At 47.4% G+C, this 25,501-nt stretch overlaps 1 protein-coding gene across 3 annotated transcripts in view; it reads right to left on the reverse strand.

Annotated features, from left to right (window-relative positions):
• Positions 1-603: 603 nt before the first annotated feature.
• MGLL (monoglyceride lipase) overlaps positions 604-25,501 on the reverse strand; it is a 55,450-nt gene continuing 30,552 nt past the window's right edge. For 2 of the 3 annotated variants that reach the window (XM_018553946.1, XM_018553947.1), the window contains exons 4-8: positions 13,676-13,812; positions 12,948-13,061; positions 11,055-11,144; positions 6,055-6,270; positions 604-1,675 (exon numbers count right to left, since the gene is read on the reverse strand). In XM_018553946.1, coding sequence (XP_018409448.1) covers positions 1,529-1,675; positions 6,055-6,270; positions 11,055-11,144; positions 12,948-13,061; positions 13,676-13,812 — 704 coding nt within the window. In that variant the 3' untranslated portion in view covers positions 604-1,528. The remainder of the gene's footprint in view (positions 1,676-6,054; positions 6,271-11,054; positions 11,145-12,947; positions 13,062-13,675; positions 13,813-25,501) is intronic. The other variant, XM_018553948.1, reaches the window with a different exon arrangement.

The following is a 25,501-nucleotide window of genomic DNA, read 5'->3' on the forward strand; positions in this document are numbered from 1 at the left end:
GCCGGATTTCCCACAAGGCCAACCGAGGCCCGGCCTTGGGGCAGCAGGGAGTAGAGGGGCAGCAGGGGTGTGGAATTCCTATCTCCCGACGCCCGGGACATGCAGTTCCGGGCGCCGGGCGGGTAGTTGTTTTCTACATTTAGCCCTACTTTGGGCAAGTAAAGCTAAATGTACAGCAGGGAAGCCGCCGCTTGTCTTGTGCAAGTGATCTCGCTGATGTTGCTGAGACCACTTGTATGCAGCCTGCAGATCTGCCATTCTCCATGGGGGGGGAGTTGGCGGGTAGGGGGGCGTATTGAGGAACCTGGCCTTGGGGCAGCAGAGAGAGTAAGTCCGGCCCCGGTTGTAGTCTGAGCATGACAGCAAAGTATTTTCAGAAAGATAGCAGGACATTCAGAGTGCCCTTGGATGGGGCAACATCATTCTGAGCAATCTTCCACCCTCTGAGCTACATTTCCCTGCACGCAACGCTTCCAGGAAGCTGTAGTTCTTCCCCGACCCAGAGCACTCCATCTGTGACCGAGTAGGGAATGCAAAGGCTTAACATTACTATGGAGCTAGTAACATCTAAAGAAGACAGGTTCACTTTAAATAATAACCTTCTGTGTTCCACCGGAGTGTATTTTTCAAGTTATGTTTTGTTGTTGTTGTTGCGGCCAAAGATAACCTAAAGCACATTACCCAACAGAAATCACTGTGTCTTCTTGGTCAGATAAAAAATTTACATACATTAGCGGTTAGCAGGCAAAAAGGCCACAAATTTACTTTTTTTTCTAGAATTGAAAAAATAATCTAAAAAAACCTACCGGTACGGTTTTTTTTTTTCCCCGCCTTGTCCTACACAGGCAGAAAATATATTAACATATTAAATTATTATTTTTTTATATATATAATGTGTAATAAAATCTATTAAAACAGGTAAAAGGGAATATGTACAAAGGATTCCTTCACAGCTGATCTGAAAAACACAGTTGTGTCGCTTTTTCCCCGGAGGTCCGCCAGCAAAAACAAGCAAACGGCGCGATATACATTCTTGTTTTCTTCCTACGGACGATGAGATCGTATTGCTTTTTGTGCTTTACGGTGACAGGTCGAGGCTTCTTTGTAGACCCGGGAGTCTTTCCTCTATGCGGTTCCGGTGAAGTCAAGGCTTCCGGGAAGGTGGATGCACATTGTAAAATTATTGCTGAGAACTTTAAATGCCCAAATCCTTCGTAGAGACATATTGTCTGCGAGCTGAAATCTCCCGCGGTCCTCTTGTGCATCCACCCCAGCTGAGTGCGGCGAGAGATTTCCATTGGCTGCATTTGTGGCTTTCTTGTGCTTTGTCAAGTGTTGTCCTACGCCATCAGAGTTCCCTGTGGTGGTTTCCTGTGACTTGGAAATCGGAGCTGGAGGCCATTAGGAAGAGGAGTTAGTATAGCGTGGAGGCTCAGCTGAGAAGTGACTTGAATGGAGGCTTAGTTTGAAGTAGGCTATTATGGGAGGACGCGAGAGTCCATCAGGACGTTGTTGGGTGTAGTGGCCCCTAAGTACTTTTTGTCCCTTCTGTTGTCACCGTAGCTGGTGCGGACGCCTCTAGCCTTTGGAGCATCCAGCTCTTGATCTCCTGGAACACGGCATTTGTCACCTCGGGAAGTTCTTTGTGCAAAACGTGGAAAGCATTTTCATACACCTGCGAAGCATAGAAGTAGGATGAATGGACATCATGACATCTTCTTTACATTTTGAATTGCATGTGAAGCCAATAACAATTGTGGCGATTGGTTAAGACCCCAGTCACACTATTAAAAATGGAAATTGTGGTTACCTGGCTATTATGCCAATTTAAAGTGTATGTACACCCTAACAATGAGCTTCTCTTACTGGCTCCCTTTTGGTTTGTTAAAAATACCATTGAAAGTGTTTTGCCATATCTGATACATAAGTGCAAATAATACCCGTTCATTCTGCCATAAATCTTGTAAGCTGATAACTTTCTGTACTCACTGCCTGCATATAAGGAGGGGCTATGGAAATGAGGAGGGTTTATGGAGATGAGGAGGGGGAGGAGAGGGAGCAGGAGATGAGGAGGGGTTATGGAGAGAAGGAGGGAGCAGGAGATGAGGAGGGGATACGGAGAGAAGGAGGGAGCAGGAGATGAGGAGGGGATACGGAGAGAAGGAGGGAGCAGGAGATGAGGAGGGGATACGGAGAGAAGGAGGGAGCAGGAGATGAGGAGGGGATACGGAGAGAAGGAGGGAGCAGGAGATGAGGAGGGGATACGGAGAGAAGGAGGGAGCAGGAGATGAGGAGGGGATACGGAGAGAAGGAGGGAGCAGGAGATGAGGAGGGGATACGGAGAGAAGGAGGGAGCAGGAGATGAGGAGGGGATACGGAGAGAAGGAGGGAGCAGGAGATGAGGAGGGGATACGGAGAGAAGGAGGGAGCAGGAGATGAGGAGGGGATACGGAGAGAAGGAGGGAGCAGGAGATGAGGAGGGGATACGGAGAGAAGGAGGGAGCAGGAGATGAGGAGGGGATACGGAGAGAAGGAGGGAGCAGGAGATGAGGAGGGGATACGGAGAGAAGGAGGGAGCAGGAGAAGAGGAGGGGTTATGGAGAGAAGGAGGGAGCAGGAGAAGAGGAGGGGTTATGGAGAGAAGGAGGGAGCAGGAAAAGAGGAGGGGTTATGGAGAGAAGGAGGGAGCAGGAGAAGAGGAGGGGTTATGGAGAGAAGGAGGGAGCAGAAGAGGAGGGGCTATGGAGAGAAGGAGGGATCAGGAGAAGAGGAGGGGTTATGGAGAGAAGGAGGGAGTAGAGTAGAGTAGGGGTTATGGAGAGAAGGAGGGATCAGGAGAAGAGGAGGGGTTATGGAGAGAAGGAGGGAGTAGAGTAGAGTAGGGGTATGGATGTAAGGAGGGGCATAGAGATGAGGATGGGAGAGGAGATGAGGAAGGGTTATTGAGATAAGGAGAGGTCTGTGGTCTTTGTAATCCAACAGAAGTGAAGTAGGCAGGGCTGACACCACATAGGAATTCAGAGCTGCACTATCATATCAAGGTGGAAGGTAGGGGCACATTATATATTTCTGGCACACCAATACTTATTTACCTGTATTTGCACTGTTATTGGGGTAATATGCAAGTATTCCAGAGATGTAAAAGAATACGTTTTTTTTGCTATTTCCCTTTGATAAATGCTTTAACTACTTCAGTACTTTGAGGCCCTAACCCCAGATAAGTATGCAGTTCAGGAGTTTCCTAATCAGCATGTTAGCAAGTAAAACCAAAGGCAGCCAGGCACCTAGCATCTTCAGAAGCAGGGCATCAATGCCAGCTCCGGACTTTCTCTCTGTACAGGTGTCACTGTAAACTGGTCTACGTGTTGCAATGTGTGGCGTAGGGATCGCTGGTGTTTCAGCCTTTTGTCGACAACTGTAATATAATTATTAATACCAACACAGATGGTATCTACAGTGCAGAGTTTATATCTTGGCTGCAGCGCAAACCGTGAGTGCCCGCAGTCATTGTGACAGCTGGATATTATCATCCGTAGACATAAATCCCTCTAACAAGATGATGTGCAGCTTGTACATTCAATTTCCCATATTTAGTTCATACTCACTCGTACAAGTGTATATACTGGGCACAGGCCGTGCATACAGCATCAAAAGAAACGTCAGCAGATCCCAATAAATAGGGATCAGCGTCTGAATACTGGAAATTGATGTTGGATTTCCCTCTTTGACATAACAGACTTTCTTGATGTCATCGATATGGCATGTTTAAAATAAATAAATAAATATATATTTTTTGTAAATTATTTTTTTTAAATGTATTTTATTTATTTAACATATTCTTGCAGCACTTTCTAGCACACATCACTGCATTAGTCCCAGCCCCCGAGGAGTTCACCGTGTCAAATTGTACATTTAAAGAAGTCTTCCTCAACCCTCAAGAACCATTTAGTTATTGCACCCTTTAAAACTTTCAAAACCACCTTACAGCAGAACTCCGGGGGAAAATAAAAATTCTTAACCCTTGCACTACCCTCGCACTGCAAGGATTAAGTGCTCGTTTGTGTCTAGGAAAAAAAAAAGTTATACTCACCCGATCCTCGGAGTCGGCTTGCTCTTAGATCAGCCCCTTCTGCCTTGCTCCCCCTCTGCTGCAGCAGTCTAAGGTCCCTGAGTCATCATATAGTGTAGAGGACGTGAGGATAACATTACTGCAGCAGAGGAGAGGACGAGACGGGCTGGAGGGAGTGCTGTCACAGCCGGACGGATCAGAGGTTCAGGTGAGTTTTTTTAACCTTTACACCAATTAACTTTTAACCCTTGCAGTGCATGGGGTAGCCCCACTGTAAGGGTTAATAATGTTTTCCACTGTATTTCCCTTTAATTTTGCCTTCCCCAATGACTCCTGAGTCATCTGCTCCACACGGAAACTCCGAGTTGTGCCGATCCCTAACTGTAAACAGTTTTCCCAACTATTAATGGAACCGAGGACTTCCAAGTGCTGCTCTATCACCACCAGTGAAGCTGGAAACCGGCTGGGCGTTATCAACTGAGCTAATATGTGCCGTCATCAATGTAAAACAACAAGCTTGGCTGGTCAGCCGTTCAGTCCTGAACTCCAGGCAACCAGCTTAATACACAAAAGAGATACATACGGTATACAAGATTTGTTTTACCTGTCAAAAGATTTACATTTCTGTTCATCCAGCCCTGAGATTTACACAGCTCTTCCACACAACAAAGCCCTGCCCAGCAGCGGAGGGCACTTGATTTTCCTCTGCTGCAGTTTTACAGCTTCCATACCCACCCTGCTACTGTACAGTGAAAGGTACTTACATGGTGTACATTTAAAAACACATTTAATGATGTATTAAAGGGTAATTCCACTTTTCCAGGTGAATTTGGGAAAATGTAATTACCTCAACCAATCTGGACCCCTCTAAACAACCCCCACCGCTTTCCCGCCCCTCTCCTGCTATCAGTGGCGTAACAATCACCATAGCGACCCAGGCGGCCGCTATGGGGCCCGGGGCACAGTGGGGCCCGGGCAGATGCCGTGCGGGCCGCCTGGGTCGCTATGGGATCCTCTGCTGGTGGCTTTCACTGGCGGCTGAAGACGAACACGCCGCTGTTCAGATCACTGACAGTAATCTGTGCAGCAGCGCGTTCCTCTCCACAGAGTCAATGAGAGCCAGCAGCGGCAGTGGAGCAGGCTGGACCCGGCAGTGGAGGAGGAGGAGGCGGGGCCCTGTGACGAAGAAGGAGGCGGGCCTGGCAACGGGGGAGGAGGCGGGGCCCATCAGCGACCGTGTATGAAGAGGAAGTGGACAGGTAAGGAGTTCGACCAGCCCACCTGAGGGGGACCCTGCATAGCCCACCATAGAGAGCATATGGTGGGCTCTGCAGGTTCACCCTCAGGTGGGCTCTGCAAGGAGTATAACTAGAAATCATGGGGCCCCATACAAAATTTTGCTATGGGGCCCTGTGATTTCTAGTTACGCCCCTGCCTGCTATACTTACTTTTAGCCGAACGCTCCTTCCCCTTCACCGGGGACGGTATGCTATCCATACTCCGTACATGGCAGCGTATGCGTCTGTATTTTGAATTTTGCTCGCAAATGGCCATCACTCATTAGTTAGCGCAGTCACCTGACCGTGCTGACCAATGAGAGCCGCTTCTTAGCAGGAAGAATGATAACAATTTGTGTCTTTTATATATACCTATAGTTCAGCTTTAAGCTATAAAAATGCTTGGCGGATGCTGCCTGTATGTCAGCGTTAAAGGGAACGTACAGTCTTTATATGGCCAAAAATACTTGGACCCTCCCCACCCCTCAAAATGATTGCTTCCATTGACAAGTACTGTTAATGCTACAGCAAACAAACATATTTTAGACAATTGCACGCTTCCAACCTCTACACAAGCTCTTCTAAAACTGAAAATGAATATATCCGTGCCGCTCTCAGATTCCAGCCGTCACCCTTTTGGAGCAGATTAGAAAATAGAAACTAGTATCCCGATATTTGTTTTTTCATTGTTGTTTTACATGCATTTACCTTTAGTGTTTTATCTTCGCTGGGGACGGTGTCCATCATGAACTGCGAGCCTTTGAAATCACAAAGCTTATCGGCGGTGCCATGGAACAGTATCAGGGGCAGCTTGAAGTGCGGGAGCGCCTTCTCCACCCGGGCCGTGGCATTGAGGAGCTGCACTCCAAAGGAAACCTTCAGTCCGCCGTGGTAAACCAAGGGGTCAGTGACATAACATTCCACCTAGACAGACAAACAACAATATTAAAATGACTGTGCCAGACACGTGAACTTCCATTCAGACACTTTATTTTATTTCAATTTTATTTATTTCATTTATTTGACATATTCTTGCAGCAAATGCCACAAAGTAATGAGCTAATCCACCAGTAGAAGTAGGGTCAACTTTGCTTCACAACTGCTGTACACAGTGAGGTAACTATAGCCATAGCAGCCCAGGCGGTAGCTATGGGGCCTGGGGGGTGGAAGGGGGCCCCATTAGGTTGCTGAGGCAAATTAAACATAGAACATGTGAAGATAGCACAGTCCTGTATCATTAAGGGTTGGAGGGTTGGAGTGGTTGCAGTTGATCACAACCCTAATCCTCTGTAAAGTCTACAGTGTAGGAAAGCTGACGTCAGATGCACAAGAAGAGTCTTTGAGATCTTAGTGTTGACAGGGGGACCCCCCCCCATCACATCTTTGCTACGGGGCCCGTGATCTGTAGTTACGCCTCAGATAAAGGTCCCCATGTTCGGAACTAGAATGACCCCCCAATATTAAAGTAAAATATCCTGACAGCAGTGTATTTCCATATACACCACATTGCCAAGATAACATAATGCCCACAGAACGTCTTTCTTCCAGATTATGGGATTATTTCAATCCATTCACTAAAATTTCAATGTGTTTTTGGAAAACTGGCTTTGAAGTATCAGCTAAAATATTCACATTCTTCCATCTCCGAAAACGGCTTCATTATTGAAGAAATCCCCGGAGCTCAACAAAGGGAAACCTTGAGATAGAGTCTAGTTCCCTGTGCCATTGTGCAGTATGGACGGCTATAACATTCTGTTCCTGTCTTATAGTCTGGTGGAAGATGGAGATGTAACCCGCCATTGTCCTGGTCACATTTGTAAAGTTTCCTGCTGCCCACTGCAACCAATAAGAGTAGGGAGCAGTGCCGGTGCAATAATGGCTGCTGATTATTTGGGCGATGTTCCGATGCCTAGCCCGATACTTGAGCTTTCGGTATCAGGAAGCCGGGCAATGAGTCACTACATTCTACTTGGCTTCTTGATTGGTCGGCCAGCCAGCTCCATGCATGGAGCCGGCTCCCCGGCCAATCAGGAAGCTGGACAGCGTGTAATGACGCGCTGCCTAGCTTCCTGATTGGTTGGGAAGCCAGCCAATCAGGAAGCTGGACGGGGAGTTATTATCCGCCCCCCAGCTTTCTGATTGGCTAGAAAGCTGGCTTCATGCTCCCTCGTCAGCTAGTGACGAGGGAGCATGGAGCTGGCTTCCCAGCCAATCAGGAAGCCAGGCGCCGTGTAATGTCTCGTTGCCCGACCTCCTGATTGGCCGGCTTCGACCAATCAGGAAGCCGGGCAACGAGTCATTACACAGCACCCAGCTTCCTGATTGGCCAGAAAGCTGGCTCCATGCTTCCTCGTCACTTGATGACGATGGAGCATGGAGATGGCTTCCATACTAGTTATGCGCCTGGCTTCCTTAATGGGACCATCGGTATCGGTATTTGGTATCGGCGAGTACGGGAAAAAAAATATTGGTACTTATACTCGATACCGAAAAAACGTTATCTGTGCGTCCGTAAATAAGAGTCATTAAAATGGCATTAATATCACTTTAGGGAGAATGTGATTGGCAAGAACAGATTTTCTTCCAGTCACTGAGAATGTTTGTGTACCAGTTAATGAATGACACATTGTCCTCAAGGAGAGAAAAGGGTCACACATTAAAAAGTTTATGATTAAAGTAGGACTATGGCCTCCCATTAAAATATGCTGCAGTACTTATCTGCACTTACAGTTTTCTCTTGGCCCCCCCCCAACCCCCAGCAAGGTTCTATAAATGCTTGTTGATCCTGTCAAGTCCACCTAATGCAGCTTCCTGTGATGGGGTGGCAACAATGCTGCACTGCTCCTGAATTCATAGCAGAGTTGTTACCCTCAGGTGGGGTGCGCCTGCCTGCACTACACTGGGGTGAGAAAATGTTGCAGAAGGCGTGGCCCGGGCCATCCCTATAATGCGGTCTCCTTATTATTCTTCATTGCGGGGGTGGTCACAGTGTCCCAGGTTGCTAAGAGCTCTTAGCAACCTGTGACGCTCTGTCCATGTTCCTGCCCAGCTCACTGATGTCATCGGTTACCAGGGAGCTGAGCGAGACTCTCTGGATGGTTGCTCCTCGCAACAAGTGATGTCTATGAACTGGGTGGGACAGGTTGTCCCACCACATACGCTGGACGGCCAGCATCAGCACCCCCTCTCTCCCAGGACCAGCAGACGCACACACAGCCACCAAGGACGGGATGACCAACAGCAGCAGCAACCCCCTCCCGCTCAACGGCCTCAGGCGGCATGAAAGTAGGTACGGCCCCGGGCATGGCTATCAACATTATCACTGCTGATTCAAGGCCTGCAGCTTGTCAATCATCCCCTGGCGACCCCTAATCCCACCCACTGCTTTCTGGATTGACAGCACTGCCTGTGTTGTGTTGCTGAATCCCGCCCACTTTGAGCTGCAGTGTCTGGGAGGGGAGCGTTTGAGGCACAAATGAAGGAGGATTTGGCTCAGTCAGAATAGGTAAAGGAAGTTTATTTTTATAAAACTTGTACATCAAATAGTAACTGGATTTGGTACCTATTTAGCCTTCTGTGAGTTTTAATGTCTACGCATTTTTGGCTACACAATGTATTGACTCCCTTCCAATCATAACACCTTCATTGTAGGCTTTCCTATACCGCCACATTCTTATTTCTAGTCGCTGTAAATGTCATTGTCCTTCCCAAACCCTGACACGGATCTACAGCTTTGTCCCCGCTTTCATCTTATTTTTCTAACCGCCGCCGCAGTCCGCAGTCAAGTGCGCCCTGAGAGTAGACGTATGGAGGAAATCGGCTGTGAAATATGAATGAGAATGTATAATTCAGAGCCCGGTGACCTTTCAAACCCCTTTCTGCCAGCTGAAGCGGAAAATGAGGTAGACGGGTGAATTATAGTCCATGTGACCAGCTACATCCGATGCAATACAGACGGGGTCATGATCAGGGTTACGGCGGTCTGCATTCTGATAGTGATGGTCGCTGGCTGTCAGTAAACAAAAAGCGACAATGACATCCATGCATAATGAACATTGAACTCCGGGGAGGATATAAAAGGAACTGTATTTAATTCATTTGTGCAGACAGGGCCGGATTTCCCACAAGGCCAACCAAGGTCCGGCCTTGGGGCAGCAAGGGTGTGGAATTCCTATCTTCCGATGCTCGGGACATGCAGTTCCGGGCGCCGGGTGGTAGTTGTTTTCTACATTTAGCCCTGCTTTGGCCAAGCAGAGCTAAATGTACAGCCGGGAAGCCGCCAATCGTTTTGTACAAGAGATCGCGGCAATGTCGCCGAGATGCTTGTATGCAGCCTGCAGATCTGCCATTCTCCATGGAGGAGGGGGTTTGGCGGGTTGGGGGGGGGGCGCATTGAGGAACCTGGCCTTGGGGCAGCAGAAAAAGTAAATCCGGCCCTGTGTGCAGTGCCTCCAAAATAATATAATGCCTTTTCATACACAACTGGTATAAGTCTCTGAATACCAGTCATTCCAGCAAGGCAGCACTCAGACTGGGAGAGGGAGGGGCAGTAATGGCAGCACTAGCAGCCACTCAGGCTCTGCTGCAGGGAAGGTGCTGGCTGGAGGACACAGCAGAGTTGTGAAGCTATCAGTGTGTTGCATCTCCTTCATTGTCCATTCACCCATGGCTGTGGGTGGTCGGTGACACCACTGTATTCCTTAACTCTAACAGAGAAAATAGTGCCACCCACTGTGTCTGGAGGAAGTGTGTGAATCATAAAAGTTGCTAGACAGAGTTGTAAATCTTTTGACAGTTCATGAAAGTATATTTCAACATTTGGCTTTTTGTGTAGCGTTTCAGCTTTACACAATGAGGGGGATTTATCAAAACTGGAGCAGATTTGCACAGCAACCAATCAGCTTCTCTGTCTCAATTTCAAATCTTACCTGAGCCAACTGAAGAGAGATGCTGATTGGTTTTGTCTGCTCCAGTTTTGATAAATTCCCCTCTATGTCTTTGTTAGGACTTTGCATGGTATTGTATGGAGGCCTATAAGATTATAGGACAACAAAGACAAAAAGGGGAATTTACTAAGATTGGAGCCTGGAGCAGCTGTACAGGGTAACCAATCAGCTTCTAGCTTTCATTTTTAAAGCTTAATGGTGCCCATACACAGGTATGGTGCCCATATTATGGGATGATTTTCGTATGCGACCGCGTTTTCGTCCGCTATTCGTAAGGTTGATGGGCAGCGTACAACCGCAAATACTGTACAATCCTTTGACTTTTGAGTAACCAGCAGGTTAGAAAACTTCGATCTATCGTGCGATTTTTGCAAGGTTAGTGGCGTTTCCGTACGTAAAAATTCGTACGATTTATACTGCTCATGCGCAAACGAAAATACGTGCGGTCGGTTACCGCAATTCGTACAGGTGCTTTTTTTTAACTACCGCTGATTCAACCTTGCGATAATCGGGGCAGGATGGGGCCGCCGTACGACGTTTTGATCGTCGGAAAAGTTTTGTCCGATGATCGCAAGGTGCATGGGCAGCTTCCTTGAACAAGCTGAAGAGAGAAGCTGATTGGTCACTATGCATAGCTTCTCCAGTTTTAGTAAATTCTCCCCCCATCAGTTTGGATTGGAGCCGGGCTTGCGAAAAGCCGACACGTGAGGCAAGTGAAGGTACAGCTCTAAGATAACCGCACAAAGCTTTGAATGTTCTCACCTCCTGCTTATTCCGAGACAAACAGTTAGGGTCAATGCCGCCAAGGGTGAAATTGGGCAGAACGTGGTTTAGAATTTTAGCTGCAAACACCTGTTAAGAAAACACAAATTAAAACAAAACTTAATAGAAAGAAAAGAAAAGGGGGCTGCAGAGAACATGTTTCTGAAAATGCTCCGTGGCTCTTATACCGACCTACTGGCTTTTAGAGCAAAAAAGTCAGAGAAAAGTCCATATATGTCCTGGATCAGAGACTCGAGGTACTGGAGCCAGAGGATTAGCATGACGGGCACACAGATTGGTTTTTCAGAGTACGTCACCAATGGCCGCCTCCATGTTTTGTACATGAAAGGCTTCCTTTAATACCTTCTGAATATACATTTACTGATATCATTTCTATTAACCCATAACTGCAACTTTCCAGAAAATGTTTGTAGGACAGGGGTAGGCTACCTTGGCACTCCAGCTGTGGTGAAACTACAAATGCCATCATGCTTGTGGCTGTCAGATTTGCAGTGCCTCATGGGTCTTGTAGTCAGTGGCGTCACTAGGGGGGTGCGGGGGGTGACACCTCTGGAGGGGTGTATGAAGGTCTTGTTGCACTCCTTACCAGATACCCCTATGACAGGGGAGGGGGCTCGCAGTGACTGCGGATGGCGCCGCTGGTTGCATGGATCATTTGAAGAAATATCACTAGCACACCAAAAGTCCTTTCAGGACAACCATGTGTTCATTTATTGAGAACCATGTAAATTGGAAACAAGGCAGTTTCGTGAGCCACGCAAGGTCCCTTCTTTAGGCAATGTTAAGCCTGATGAAGGCACCCTGCCCGGCCCCTTGTTTCCAATTGACATGTTTCTCAATAAATGAACATAAGGTTGTCCTAAAAGGACTTTTGCTGTACCATTGGAGAGGTGACACCAAAATGAATGACAGTCATTTTGGTGTCACCCCCTCTGAAAAGTCGGGCACTCGGTCATGAGCCGAGAGCCCGACAGTTGCATGAGAGAGGAGGGGACCAGGCGGCATACCTTATCCTGCCGGGTGAACATCCCCTTCTGTCTCTACCAGCGTCCATCACCAAGATGGCCGCAGGCAGGTATCACCAAGATGGCTACGCATGCGCGTGAGGTCATTGTGCACGTTTATGAAGATGACGTCACGGTGGGGTGTCACCTGGTACCAGCTCTGGGTGACACCCGGCCTCAGGACACCCCTGCTTGTAGTTCCATGACAACTAGAGCGCTGAGGTTGCCTATCCCTGTTGTGGGACAAATAGAGGTACCTGGTTTCTTAGCTGTTGGTTTAAAGCCCAACTGAAGTATCAGAGATAGAAAGGCAGCCAGCTAGATATTCTATTTACACTCTCAATTTTCCTTGTTTTACCTCCGCCTTCCTGTTACAGAAGTTGTGCAGGATGGAGGGGTGGGGCTAAATATGACTGTGCAGTCCAATAGGCAACAGTGCACAAAGTAATCAGCACTTAGTAACAGGCCTGATATGACACGCCCCCTTCTCTTCTTCTGCAATACAATGCTGGGTGAGGACACTTAAGATGAGGGGTGTGGCTGCTACTCAGCTCTGCCAAAGCAGGGCACTGGAGAGGTAGGGCCAGGAGCAGTAAAAAGGGTAAAAGGGTATTTTAAGGCATTTCCAAATGGGGTTTTACAGCACTATAAAGAAATAAAAAGGTGTGAGACTTCAATTTGGGTTTAGAACCGAGTAAGCTTACAAATAACAGGGGCGCACAGTGCCACATATGATGCGTCTACCCATTTCTGTATATGCCCTGGCCATGTGCAGCCGTGTGTTTACCCCAATGGCCCAGACAATTGCCACACAAGCGCTTTTTGGAGCACAGATCACCAAAGAGGATTGGACAGATCCTGGACTCACCTTGAAAGAAGACGCCGACTCCGGGTTTGGCACCACCAACGGTGATATTAGGATCAATCCAGAGAATTCGTCGGCCGGCCTCTCATTGGCCATCAAAATGCTGATAGCGCCACCCTAGGCCAAGAAAAAAAAGGGGCAAAATTTGCAAAATTTCCTAATTTACAATTGATCTTATTTATGGTTTGATAATTTTTTATATATTTCATTTTTTTCATCAAAAGTTTTCATCGTCAGGAGAACATTATATCTAATAATATGATGAAACGGAGGGTGTGTTCACATGTGCAATTAACTATATTACATGATGGTGTCTCAGCCCTATTATTATGAGATCTGACAACAGGAAATGTACTTTAATAATATGTTTGAAAGTAGATACAAACCCAAGAATCTCATAGAGGTTTCAACGTGTTCATATCATTTCAAAAGTAATTTTCAGTATTTTAAATCTGCAGATTTCCTTAAAGTAATCCCTGGCGATCCTGCCACGTGGGTCCTTATTCCTGTTTTAGCGTGACAACACTGTCCCTGTCTCCCAATGGTTTTTCTGCCTTGTCACCGTGTCACATGGGCTTGCAATGGAGTTTGGCCACATTACACGGGCATGGTTCACTGCTGGCTATACTTCCCAACTGTCCCCCCATTTGGAAGGACTGTCCCTCTTTTGGAACCAAACCCCTTTGTCCCTCCTGTTGTAATTATATATATATATATATTAGGGTTATTACCATGGAGTGCCCACAGATAAACAGCGGTACATCCGGGTGCTCCTTCCGCATGAGGTCCACGTGCTGAAGGCTGTCCCTGACATAAACATGGAAGTCGGATACTATCATCCTGTCACCATTGCTCTGTCCGTGTCCAACTGTGTGTGAAAAAGACAACAAAAGGGAAATGAGACTTGGAAATCATCATACACACCAATTAAGACTTTACATATCGTAAGAATGGGCATTGCAACTTGCTCATACGAGGCTAATGGGTTCACTGACAGCCTGCTGCCTTTGTTCCAGAAACCTCCCTGAACATTTGTGCAGCCAATAGGTTCAAGAGTTGGCCATAGTGCAGCAAATAATCAGCACTCAGTAACAGAACATGATCAGACACGCCCCCCTTCTTCCTCTACAATACAATTCTGTGTTGAGGGGTGTGACTGTTACTCAGCTATGCCAGCAGAGAGCCCTGTATGTAGGAGCATGTGATCCTCTCCCCTTCCTCCCATAATGCAGTATTTGATACCTGAGCAGCCAATAGTTAGACCTGAGCACAGTCATGTAAAAAAAGGGAGTAAGGTCCTTACCCGCCCCAACCAGGTGACACTGAGTCGATATGCTTGGAACTCCAGCAAGTAAAGAGTGTGGTGGTGGAGCATGAAAACGTGATACATACTAGCAGACAATGTGGCCAACCTGGGCGGGCATAGTGACAGGTTCACTTTAAAATACTCCCATGTGATGCAAATTTACACTTCGGATTTAAAGCGTATCTGTAGCCCAAACAAAGTGTTTTAAAGTTCTGGATGGAGTTGGGAAGGACTCCTGTTAGGTTGTCCTGCTACCTGGAGCTCAGTTTGGGAGATATCCCCTTACTTCCTGTCTTGGGGACAACCTTTTCAACAAAGAGGAAGTGAAGAAAACTCTCAAACAGTAACAAAGAGAGAAGTCAAAATTAAGTAGGTGGATGGTAGAACCTGGCAAAGCTTCATATATCTGTCTGTTTCCCTGTTGCAGAGTTCCCTTCACTTCCTGTCTGGTAAAACATCGTCCCTAAAACAGGAAGTAAGGGGAGATCTCTCTAACAGAGCTCCGAATAGAAGTAAAACCTAAAAAGGGTTGTAATCCTTCCCCAGAAAGTAGGAAACAATGTTTTGACTACGGATACATATTTAATTCTATGTAAACCCAAACAATGAACTGCTCTCTGTTCCCTTTTGCTCTTTTTAATATACCTTTGAAAGCTTTTTGTTATATCTGTTCCATAAGTGCAGAAAACAAATGTTGATTTTATTATTTATGTAGCGCCGACAAGTATATAGAGAAGTACAATGACCCAGTGATGACATCACTGAGTCTAAAATGTATTTATTTATTACAGGTATTTATATAGCACCGGCAATGTGCACAGTGCACATTCACATCAGTCCCCGCCCTCGAGGAGCTTACAGTCCAAGGTCTCTATCTCACATACATACAGGGCCAATTAACCTTCCAGCATGTCTTTGGAGTGTGGGAGGAAACCAGAATACCCAGAGGAAACCCACACAAGCACGGGAAGAATGCAGATAGTGACCTGGCCGGGATTTGAACCGGGGACCCCCAGTGCTGCAAGGCATTAACCACTACGCCACTGTGCTGCACAATTTCATCAAATCTTCAGAGTTGTCCTGTGTCCTCTGCGCACTTCCTGTGTTATCTCAAAGAGTCCTCCTATGTCTTATTTCAGTCTACAGTATGATTAGTCTTTATGCTGTAGAGATTGGGAGTGGCTAAGAGGTTTAGCAAAAGACAACTGTGCAGGGCTTACACTGCTCAGTCCACAACAATGCCATGTATTGTCTGAAGGTTCTCATTCATCCAGGTCATGGTATGTCTGTAAAAAAAAAGTCAAGGCAACTGGACTTGCTGTATTTTTCCTTGAAGACGTTTCACTGGACTTCCGACCAGCTTTCTCATTTGTACAAGTCATTCTGAATTGACAAAGCTGGTCGGATGACCAGTGAAACGTCTTCAAGGAAAAATACAGCAAGTCCAGTTGCCTTGACTTATTTTTTTACAGATAATGCCGTGTATTGTTGTCAGCCCACAACAGGACTTAGGGCATTTCTGACCGATCAATGTGCACTTTCAGGATAGAATATGGGGACATTTGCATTCTTTGGAGACCTAAAGCTGGAAACTGACCACTGCCCATGACACATCGGTGGCCTTATCTTTACAACGTGACCTGACACAGCCGGGCCTCTCTGTGCCGAGCCGAGTTCATTCAGGGACATGGCGGAAGACATCTTGGAACTTGCCGTGTCATGATAACTTCAGTAATCAGTATTCTGGGGAAAGTGCGATTTCCGTCAGCTGCAGAGTCACAGCTCCAACATGAAGTTTCATTGGCTGATATTTTGGTTCCACTTTTCCCTCATCAACATGCTAATGATGTTTAATTATTTCTGTTCCCATTATGTTACTTAGTTCTTCTGCCTTCAGGACTGGGGGGGTCCCCGGTTCAAATCCCAGGACACTATCTGCATGGAGTTTGCATGCTCTCCCTGTGCTTGTGTGGGTTTCCTCCCACAGTACAAAGACATGGAAGGTGAATTGGCTCTTGTCTAAATTGGCCCCATGTGTATGCATAGGGACCTTAGATTGTAAGCTCCTTGAGGGCAGAGACTGATGTGAATGTGCACTATGTACATTGTCGGGACTATATAAATACATTTTAGACTCTGTGATGTCATCATTGCGTCGCTGTTCTTCTCTATACAATGCAAGCAGATCATGGGTGGTGGGAGGGGTCGGCAGGGTGTTGTACGTTGCTTCCACAGCACCCTGCCTCAGTGCTCCTCGCAAGAGCCCTCAGCCCTGATGCAAACAGTGGGCCGGCTCTTGGGAGAAGTTATGCAAATATCACTATGCCTTCGTGGGTGGATGTCAGTCTGGCATTCCTAGGCACACTCCATTTGCTAGGTAACACCCCCATGTGACGCTGAGCCTCCATGACTAAAAAAAACCCTGATATCCAATGAATGAAAGGGGCGGGGCCAGGGACAATCAGGCTATGAAGGAAAGCGCTGGATGATGCTGGATGTCCTCCAAGCCAGGAAATGAGGCGGGCTCTAACTGACTTGCTGCAGCTTCTAATGCACATTGTGAGGAGCTCGCAGTGTGCAGTGACATCAGAGGAAGAGGAGAGGAGCCGGTACAACTGTGCAAGACTGAAGGGAAGGCTGGAGTTTGGATTTAATTGCCATTTTTATTAACAAAATTTTGACAAGTTCTGTAAATATTCAGCGGTAAATCTTACACCTGCAGATTCTATCACGAGCCCTGATAAGGATGTGTTAATGAATACACAGAGCTCGCTTGGGGCTGCAGATAATATGTTACAGAGAAGGAGACTGCTGCTGTGTGTAAAGTTCTGTGTCCCCGGATCTCCTCTTCATTACACCTTCTGCTACTTTGTTGAGGGCCGGTTCACACCATAAAGAGTGCGTTCCAGAGCGTTCGGCCTCTGGAACGTACTGGAACGCAAGCGGCTCACTTTATTTTGGGGCAGGAGGGGGCGTGGCGGTGCATTGAAGTCATCCCTGCAGTGCGATCGCCGGCACCCGAGCACGTGGCACATTGGTGCCCACGTTCCGCTCCAGTGCGATCTGCAAAAATAGTGCATGCAGCATTTTTGCAGATCGCACTGGACCGGAACGCAGACACTAATGTGGAATGCACTCGAGTGCCGGCGATCGCACTGCGGGCGGGGGGCCACTGACTTGAATGCACCGCCGATCCCCCTACCACCCCAAAAGAAATTAAGCTGGCCGGGTTGCGTTCCAGAGGCCGAACGCTCTGGAACGCACTCTTTATGGTGTGAACCGGCCCTTAGAGTGCCCAACTGATGAGCGATGGCGGATTTCAAGTAGATGTAAACCCAATCACTGAAATCTCATATCAGCACTGAGGTGCTTTCATCTTGTGGTATTTAATCACCACTGGGGTTTTTTTTCATTTTTTTTTACTATATAAAGAAAAAAGTACCAAAAATAAAAATGTTTTCCCCCTACATTATACGTTTATATAACAAGCCCTCTATGTGATAGTACAGACATAGTGACAGGTCCTCTTTATGGAGGCATCAGAGGTCTACTAGACCCCTAATGTCACCTAGGGACCCCATAGAAGCTGATGAAGCACAGATCTGTAATGTAGTTCACATCACTTTCGTCTTAAAGGAGAACTATAAGGTGAGTGATTTCGACTCATCCTCATAGTTAGAGCCGACGTGTGACAATGAAGCTGTCACAGGCCGGTTCTAACACAGCTGGCTCTGCCTCTAGATAGGCAGAGCCCGCTGTCATTCAGCCAGCTGGATGGATCTCAACAATATTGCCAGGATCCATCCCGGCTGCGGCACTCTTAGTATATAACAGGCAATAGCCCGCTATATACTGAGCTTTAGGGTCACGGGAGGAGGTTATTATACGTTCTCCTGTGACACTAAAGAGAACTATGGGATAAAAAGGTGGAAGTGCACTGATCTCCCTCTGATCAATGTACACAGAACCGCCAGGGGACAACAGAGCCCCGGCATAGCCTGCGGAGGTACACACTCCCCGGCACCATGCGAGCTATAGAGCCACCCGAATGCTTGTATGTAACAGCCATCTCCAGCTGCTTCAAATGTTTAAACTTTCCATGGGGAGCGGGAAAAGACGTTTAAAAACGTACACCTGCCATCCGAAGCGAGCTGTCCGGCCATTTAATTACAACGTCTGGATGGCAAGTGATTAACATATTAATATAATTTCAAGGTATTTTTGTTAATATGCAGATTTCATTAGAATATGATCTGTTGATTCTGCTTTGATGGTACTTCCTGTTATAGGGTGACAACGCTCTTTCCCTTTTTCTAAACTGTGCTCCTGCATTGTCACACAGGCTTCGGATGGAGACTACAAGTGGTTGTTTCCACAAAGAGTACACAGGCATTGTCCACTGTTGTCACCATCAGGAAACCCATGCCCTGAGAAATGCCATGCAGGCAGCCAATGGAATGCATGTAGACAGGAAGTGGTTGCAAAGAGCAGCACTGAGATGACACAGGAAGAAAAAAGAAAAGATGAAAACAGGACTTTATTAACCCGTTCTTGACCAGAGCTTTTCATATAGTGGTATGCATAAAAAAACTTGGCAATGACTCTATGACTCATTTTTCTGATTGACAGCAGGTCTGAGAAGCGGGAGCACACACTGTTGCACATTCCTAGTTCTCTACTGCAAGGTTCATTAATATTTTGAAGGGGAGGGGCACTTTAAATAAGGGGCGCAAGGCTCCTGACAGGGGTTGAGTCTGTTGGTCCACCAACCCGAAGGCCGGTGGACCCCGATCCTTTGGGGACCTGCCGAAGAGAACCCTATATAAGGACTCAGAATCTCCCCCCCACATCGGCAAAAGGCCCCGAAGGAACCTACACCCTCCGCAATCTGTGGGTAAATTTCATGGAACCCCCGTATACAAGGTGACCAGTCCCAGGGCCCAAGTCTACCTGACCTCTTGCAAGGTCCAGGACAACCGGATGACATAAATACCAAACATCTTCCTCACTCGGGGAGACGTCTGGCCCATATTGACTTCATTATGGAAAAGTCTTCGAAATGTGTATTTGATTTTACTGAAATATTCCAAAATTGTAGGCACGCCTGTGTCATGTTTACAAGTCGTCCGAACCTTTATACATGGAAGCAACGAGGGTACAGTTCAGGGCAAAGGATTGTGGGAAACGATGAACAGATTTTATAATAATTGACTGTGGATGGTAGAGACATATAAAGGGAAGTGCCATTCTCATTACAGAGAGGTGCCAGCAGATGGAATTTATTATACGCATACACATTACCGGGATGTTACCTTGAGGGACTCTGACCTTACAAAGATTCCGTTCAGAATCTGATGTTTTGGTTTGGGGGGTATATTATGTTTTTTTTGTAGATCTGTGGTTAGACGCTGTGGTGATAGGGATCTGAACGCAGCAGTATTCCGTGGGCCCAGTGATCCATTACTGGTAACGTAAAGCTGCATAAACATAAAATGGAAAACTCTGCGTTCGAAGAGCTGCGTATGGAGCTTATTTCACCATCTGCCTCCTAGTAACCAAGGACGCCAGGCGATAGGAGATGCGTGCTTTCTAGCAACCCAAGATGCTAGGAGGCATGAGCCATGTGCAGCCTAGCAACCAGGGATGCTAGGTGTTGGGAGCCATCTGCATCCTAGCAACCAAGGATGGTAGGCGTCAGAAGCCACCTGCATGATAGCAACCAAGGATGCTGGGTGATTGGATCTGCTTGTGTCTAAGCAACCAATTACACTAAGCAGTATAAGCCATCTGCAGCCTAGCAACCAGGGATGCTAGGTGCTGAGAGCAGCCTGTGTCCTACCAACCAAGGGTGCAAGGCAGCAGGAGCCGTCTGCACTGTAGCAACCAAGGATGCTGGTTGATAGGAGCTGCTTGCATGCTAGGAATCAAGGACACTAAGCAGTGTGAGCCATCTGCAGGCTAGCAACCAGGGATGCTAGGTGTTGGGAGCCATCTGCGTCCTAGCAACCAAGGATGGTAGGCGTCAGGATCCATCTGCATGATAGCATCCAAGAATGCTGGTTGATAGGAGCTGCTTGCATCCTAGCAACCAACAACACTAAGCAGTGTGAGCCATCTGAAGCCTAGCAACCATGGATGCTAGGTGGTGGGAGCTGACTGTGTTTTAGTAAGCAAGGATGTTAGGCAGCAGGAGTGTCTGCATGATAGCAATCAAAGACACTAGGCATCAGGAGCTGCTTGTATGCCAGGAACCAGGGATGGCTGTTGGTAGGAGTCACCTATATTGTAGAGACCATAGTTGGGCTTTAATAAAACACCTGAAATGTTACTTTTTAACACAATATATGCTCAATTCACAACGCTAGCACACCTGGACAAGGATACTTAGTTTATATAAAGTAACAGTTGTTTTGATCTGAGTCCAATGAGATATGAAGACTGAAGTCACATGACTGAATTAGAGATCCCAATCCTTCTGGGTAAAGCATTGTGAATTGCACCTATCATGTGATACTGTATCTCAAACATCGGCCCAACACGTCCTTCCCTGTAACAGTTAACAGCTCGTCCGGAGAAATCATTATTTGTCTTCGCATACAGTTGACGGAGCACAAATGGCTCCATGTTCTGTTTCTTGCTCATTCAATGAGCTCTGGGAATGAGGCTGGTTAACCAGTTTCTCTCTATCAGCAATATCCGCGGTGAATCAAACTGCGTCCGTGGACTGCCCGAGCCGCAGAGCCTAATCACCGACTTCATTTGTTACTGTGGCAATATCGTCACAGCTCCGGGGTAGAGTAAATAAAGATGTGTTCATTTACTGTAAAACATATCCTTATTATCTGTGATCCTACGCCAGAATATTACTGTCCATATAATAAACTGCAAAGCCCCGGTGTTCACAGCTGCTCTCTCTCCTTGTGCAGGGTGACTGGTCTGGTCTCTGCCCCCTCCTGTAATAAAGACCGGTCACTGCTGCTCTCTCTGCTTGTGCAGGGTGACTGGTCTTTTCTCCGTCCCTCCCAAAGCTTAATCATCTCTGGCTCTAGAGAGGCAGAGTCAGCTGTCAATGAGGCAGTTGGGTGGATCCCAACAATATTGCAGCCAGGGCCGGATTTACTCTCCTTGCCGCCCCAAGGCCAGGTTCAAAATACGACCCCATCAATTGTCCCCCGTTACCTTTAAAGAGGCCGGGCCTCGGTGGCCTTGTGGGAAATCCGGACCTGATTGCAGCTTACCAGCACCTAGAAGTGATTACCACTCACTGTAAGGATTTCCCCCTCCTCAATCTGTTTCTCCAGCACGCATTGGGGAGACAGACAGGGGAGGGGGTGGGCACAGCTGGCTCTGGCTCTAGAGGGGCAGAGTCAGCTGTCAATCAGGCAGTCAGGTGGATCTCAACAATATTGCAGCTTACCAGCACCTAGAAGTGGTTACCACTCATAAAAGGGTTTTTCCCTCCTCACTCTGTTCCTCCAGCACTCATTGGAGGGACAGACAGAGGAGGGGGTGGGCACAGCTGGCACTGGCTCTAGAGAGGCAGAGTCAGCTGGCAATCAGGCAGTTGGGTGGATCCCAACAATATTGCAGCTTACCAGCACCTAGAAGTGGTTACCACTCATAAAAGGGTTTTTCCCTCCTCACTCTGTTCCTCCAGCACTCATTGGAGGGACAGACAGAGGAGGGGGTGGGCACACCTGGCTCTGGCTCTAGAGAGGCAAAGCCAGCTGTCAACCAGACAGCCATGTATTGTCGGTATCCTTCCCGGCTGCAGTGTGGCATTGTGCTGTCAGCATATAGCAGGCAGTAACCTGCTATATGCTGACTTTGGGTCACAGGAGTACATTAGTAAATCAGTTGAAGGAGTAAAGCCAAAACAAGGTTCGGCTTTAATTCTATTATAAAGTATAACAGTGGACAGGCTATGGACATTCAAATGTTCACATATTCTTAAGCAGCAGTGAATACGTTTTAAAACAAGTCCTTACTGATCTCTGTAGCTGTCGGCATTGTGAAAGCATTTCACCGGGCCCTTAAAGTGATCCAATCAAGATCTCACCAACTCGCACCTAATGCATTATGTGCCGGTCTGTCTTCATACTCTCCATTGCCAGAGTTGTAAAATCCGGGTGGTATGACTCATCCTAGTTCCGGCTCTGTGGCACTAACCTCCAGTAACATCATTGCACTGGGAGCAACATGAGGCCAACTTGACCTTATCTGAATACAGGAGGCAAATTCTGGCAATGCCACCTCACTGGCATCAATGCATCATTAGTTTACAGCTCTGTCCTGGGCACAGGAGGGCATGAAGATGGAATGAGGCCACTTTTAAGCTCACTAGGCTTCGAAAATGATCACCTGGCTGCTTCTCTTTAGCACAATGCTTGTAAAAACCTTTGAACTTTAGGTAAGGCAATTATATTTCATTATGGGTTTTACCGAGATCTAGAAAGGAACGCTGGGCCCATTGATCAGCGGTGAACATAATCCCTCTGATGGTTATATATATAAATAAATAAGCCCAGGCTAACCCTTTCCACTACAGGCCCAGGTCTGCCTGGCATCGCCGGGCTCCCGGTGGGTTGGCGGGAAAATAATGTACTGTAATTACTGAGGAGATGATGGAGATGGCTACACGGCGAGGGACTTTCGCAGGGAGAGAAAGGTATGAATGAATATTCATGGAGACAGCCGAGAATAAATCAGAGCGTCTAAGCCATGCAGAACATCAGAGAAACGGCATGCATTCAAATAACAGGGGAAGTCACATTTCAAAGGAAATTAAGTGAATCTAAACCTAACAACAACAATTGTAATATATTGCAGCTTACCAATGCTTAGATGTGGTGGCTGCTTTAGTTTTTTTTTTCAGGCTTTGTTCCCCTTTTTTATTAACCTGGTAATCTCGGCGTGGCAATGCTCCTGTCCTAGTGTGGCGAGTACCGATACCGGTACTTCTGCCAATCAGGAAGCCAGGCGGCGGATAATCACACTCCTTGATTGACCGGAAAGCCGGCTCCATGCTGTTTGGCCGCTTACATGCTGATTGGCCGGGAAGCTGGCTTCCCAGACAATAAGCATTGAGCTGGCTTCTTGGCCAGTCAGGAAGCCGGAAGACGGGTCATTACCTGCCGCTTGGCTTCCTGAGTGGTCGGGAAGTCGGCTCCATGTTCCTTCCTTTAGCCTTTAAGCCCCTTTTACACCAGACCAGTTGCTTTGTGATCTGTTTTTCAATGGATGCCAAAGCATGGGCGCACAAAAATGAATGGGTGTGAGTGGAACCAGTTCACACCGCCACGATCCATATGCTGGGGGAATGCCGCTCGCACAGCATTTCCACCACTAGATAGCACAGAGGAGCATAGGATCAGCTTGTGGGCACAGCTCCGCACCCCTGACACCTCTGGGCACAGCTCCGCACCGCTGACACCTCTGGGCACGGCTCTGCACTGCCGACACCTCTGGGCACAGCTCTGCACCGCCGACACCTCTGGGCACAGCTGCACACCACTGACACCTCTGGGCACAGCTCCACACCTCTGACACCTCAGGGCACAGCTCCACACCCCTGACACCTCAGGGCACAGCTCCACACCCCTGACACCTCAGGGCACAGCTCCACACCCCTGACACCTCAGGGCACAGCTCCACACCCCTGACACCTCTGGGCACAGTTCCACACTACTGACACCTCTGGGCACAGTTCCACACTACTGACACCTCTGGGCACAGCCCCGCTGACACCTCTGGGCACAGCCCCACACCCCTGACACCTCAGGGCACAGCTCTGCACCGCTGACACCTCTGGGCACAGCCCCGCACCGCTGACACCTCTGGGCACAGCTCCACACTACAGACACCTCTGCGCACAGTTCTGCACCGCTGAGACCTCTGGGCATCACTGACACCAGAATCATAGCTCATCACCAGGTCTGTCCCAACACTATTCACCCCCTAAGGGGGGTAGGGTTGGGTGCTGCTAGTGTGCGCTAGTGCTGGGGGGTGCCAGAGGGTCAAGGGGAGGGGCAATTTAGGTGCTGCCAGTATATTGTAATTCCGTGGGGAGGGGGAGGGAAGCGGGTGGTGGATGGGAGGGAGGGTTTGGGGGTGCTGTCATTATATGGTCGTTCTCAGAAGGGGGGTGCTATTACTAGTTTATTAACCCTTAATGGGCAAATCTTAATGGCTCCACAAGCGTGTTTCACATTTTTGACACATTCTGTGAACGTGTGTCAAAGCGCACATCATTTTCTGAGTTTGGCAGGCATTCATGGAATGTACTAGGGGTGCCTCGAGATTTCACATCCTTTCAAAGTGTGAGTTGTGACCAGAGGTGTGACCTGACTCAAAAATAGTTGAGAAACACTGGCTTTGAGGTTAAAGTGCTTCCTTTGCTGTTGTCATCGACCCTACAAAGTGCTTGCTTTGGCACGTTTGAACCATTTGAAAAGAACATGGAGTTATCTGGAGTTCCCCTTTAAATCACGACTTCCTCAATATGAAAGGCAATTTTTCTTTTATCCAACAGAAAAAAATAAATAAAATATATATATAATTGCAAAGTCACATCAAAGAACGAGGCATATAATCAGCAATCCTGCAAGGGAATGGTTTATTATCCGTTATTTAGAAGGAAATGTGGCTCTCCAGAGAAAGTAATTTTGTCTGCAGAAGATTAAAGACCTCCCCCCCACCGCCCTGATCCTCCGCGCTGCCGGGAACCAGCGACTCCCCGGCAGTGAAAAGGTTGATCAGATAATGCACACAGCTGAGTATTATTTTTTTTGTATTCTGTCATTCTGTCGGTGGATTATTTAAAAACAGAAAAAAAAAAGAGAGAAAAAGCCAAACCCATCTGGCGGAGGAGTCGGAATATTTCACATTAATTAAAACGGCGCAGCAGCTGTTTGCGAAAACAGACCACGAGTTGACTATTTTCGCCCGTTGTGATTTCATTAAGCAAAATGGTTCCCGGGGCGTTCAACACCTGAAGGCTAAAAGAACGCTTTTAAAGACTTTTTCATAGGCCCAAGGGGGGGCAGACGTGGCCCTTTGCTACTTGTTGTGTGGCCCTCAGGGCCTCTGTAGACAGTGTTGAGCTTACTCAAGCCAGTATCCTTTCTTTATTCTGGATTCCGGGATTTAAATCGTTTGGTTTATTATTACTATAATTATTAATTTATATTATTATTATTATTATTATTATTAGAGGTGCACCGAAATAAAAATTCCAAAAACCCTAAAAATC

The sequence above is a fragment of the Nanorana parkeri genome, unplaced genomic scaffold, assembly GCF_000935625.1.
Source record: "Nanorana parkeri isolate BGI_ZX_2015 unplaced genomic scaffold, ASM93562v1 scaffold135, whole genome shotgun sequence".
Classification (NCBI taxonomy): domain Eukaryota; kingdom Metazoa; phylum Chordata; class Amphibia; order Anura; family Dicroglossidae; genus Nanorana; species Nanorana parkeri.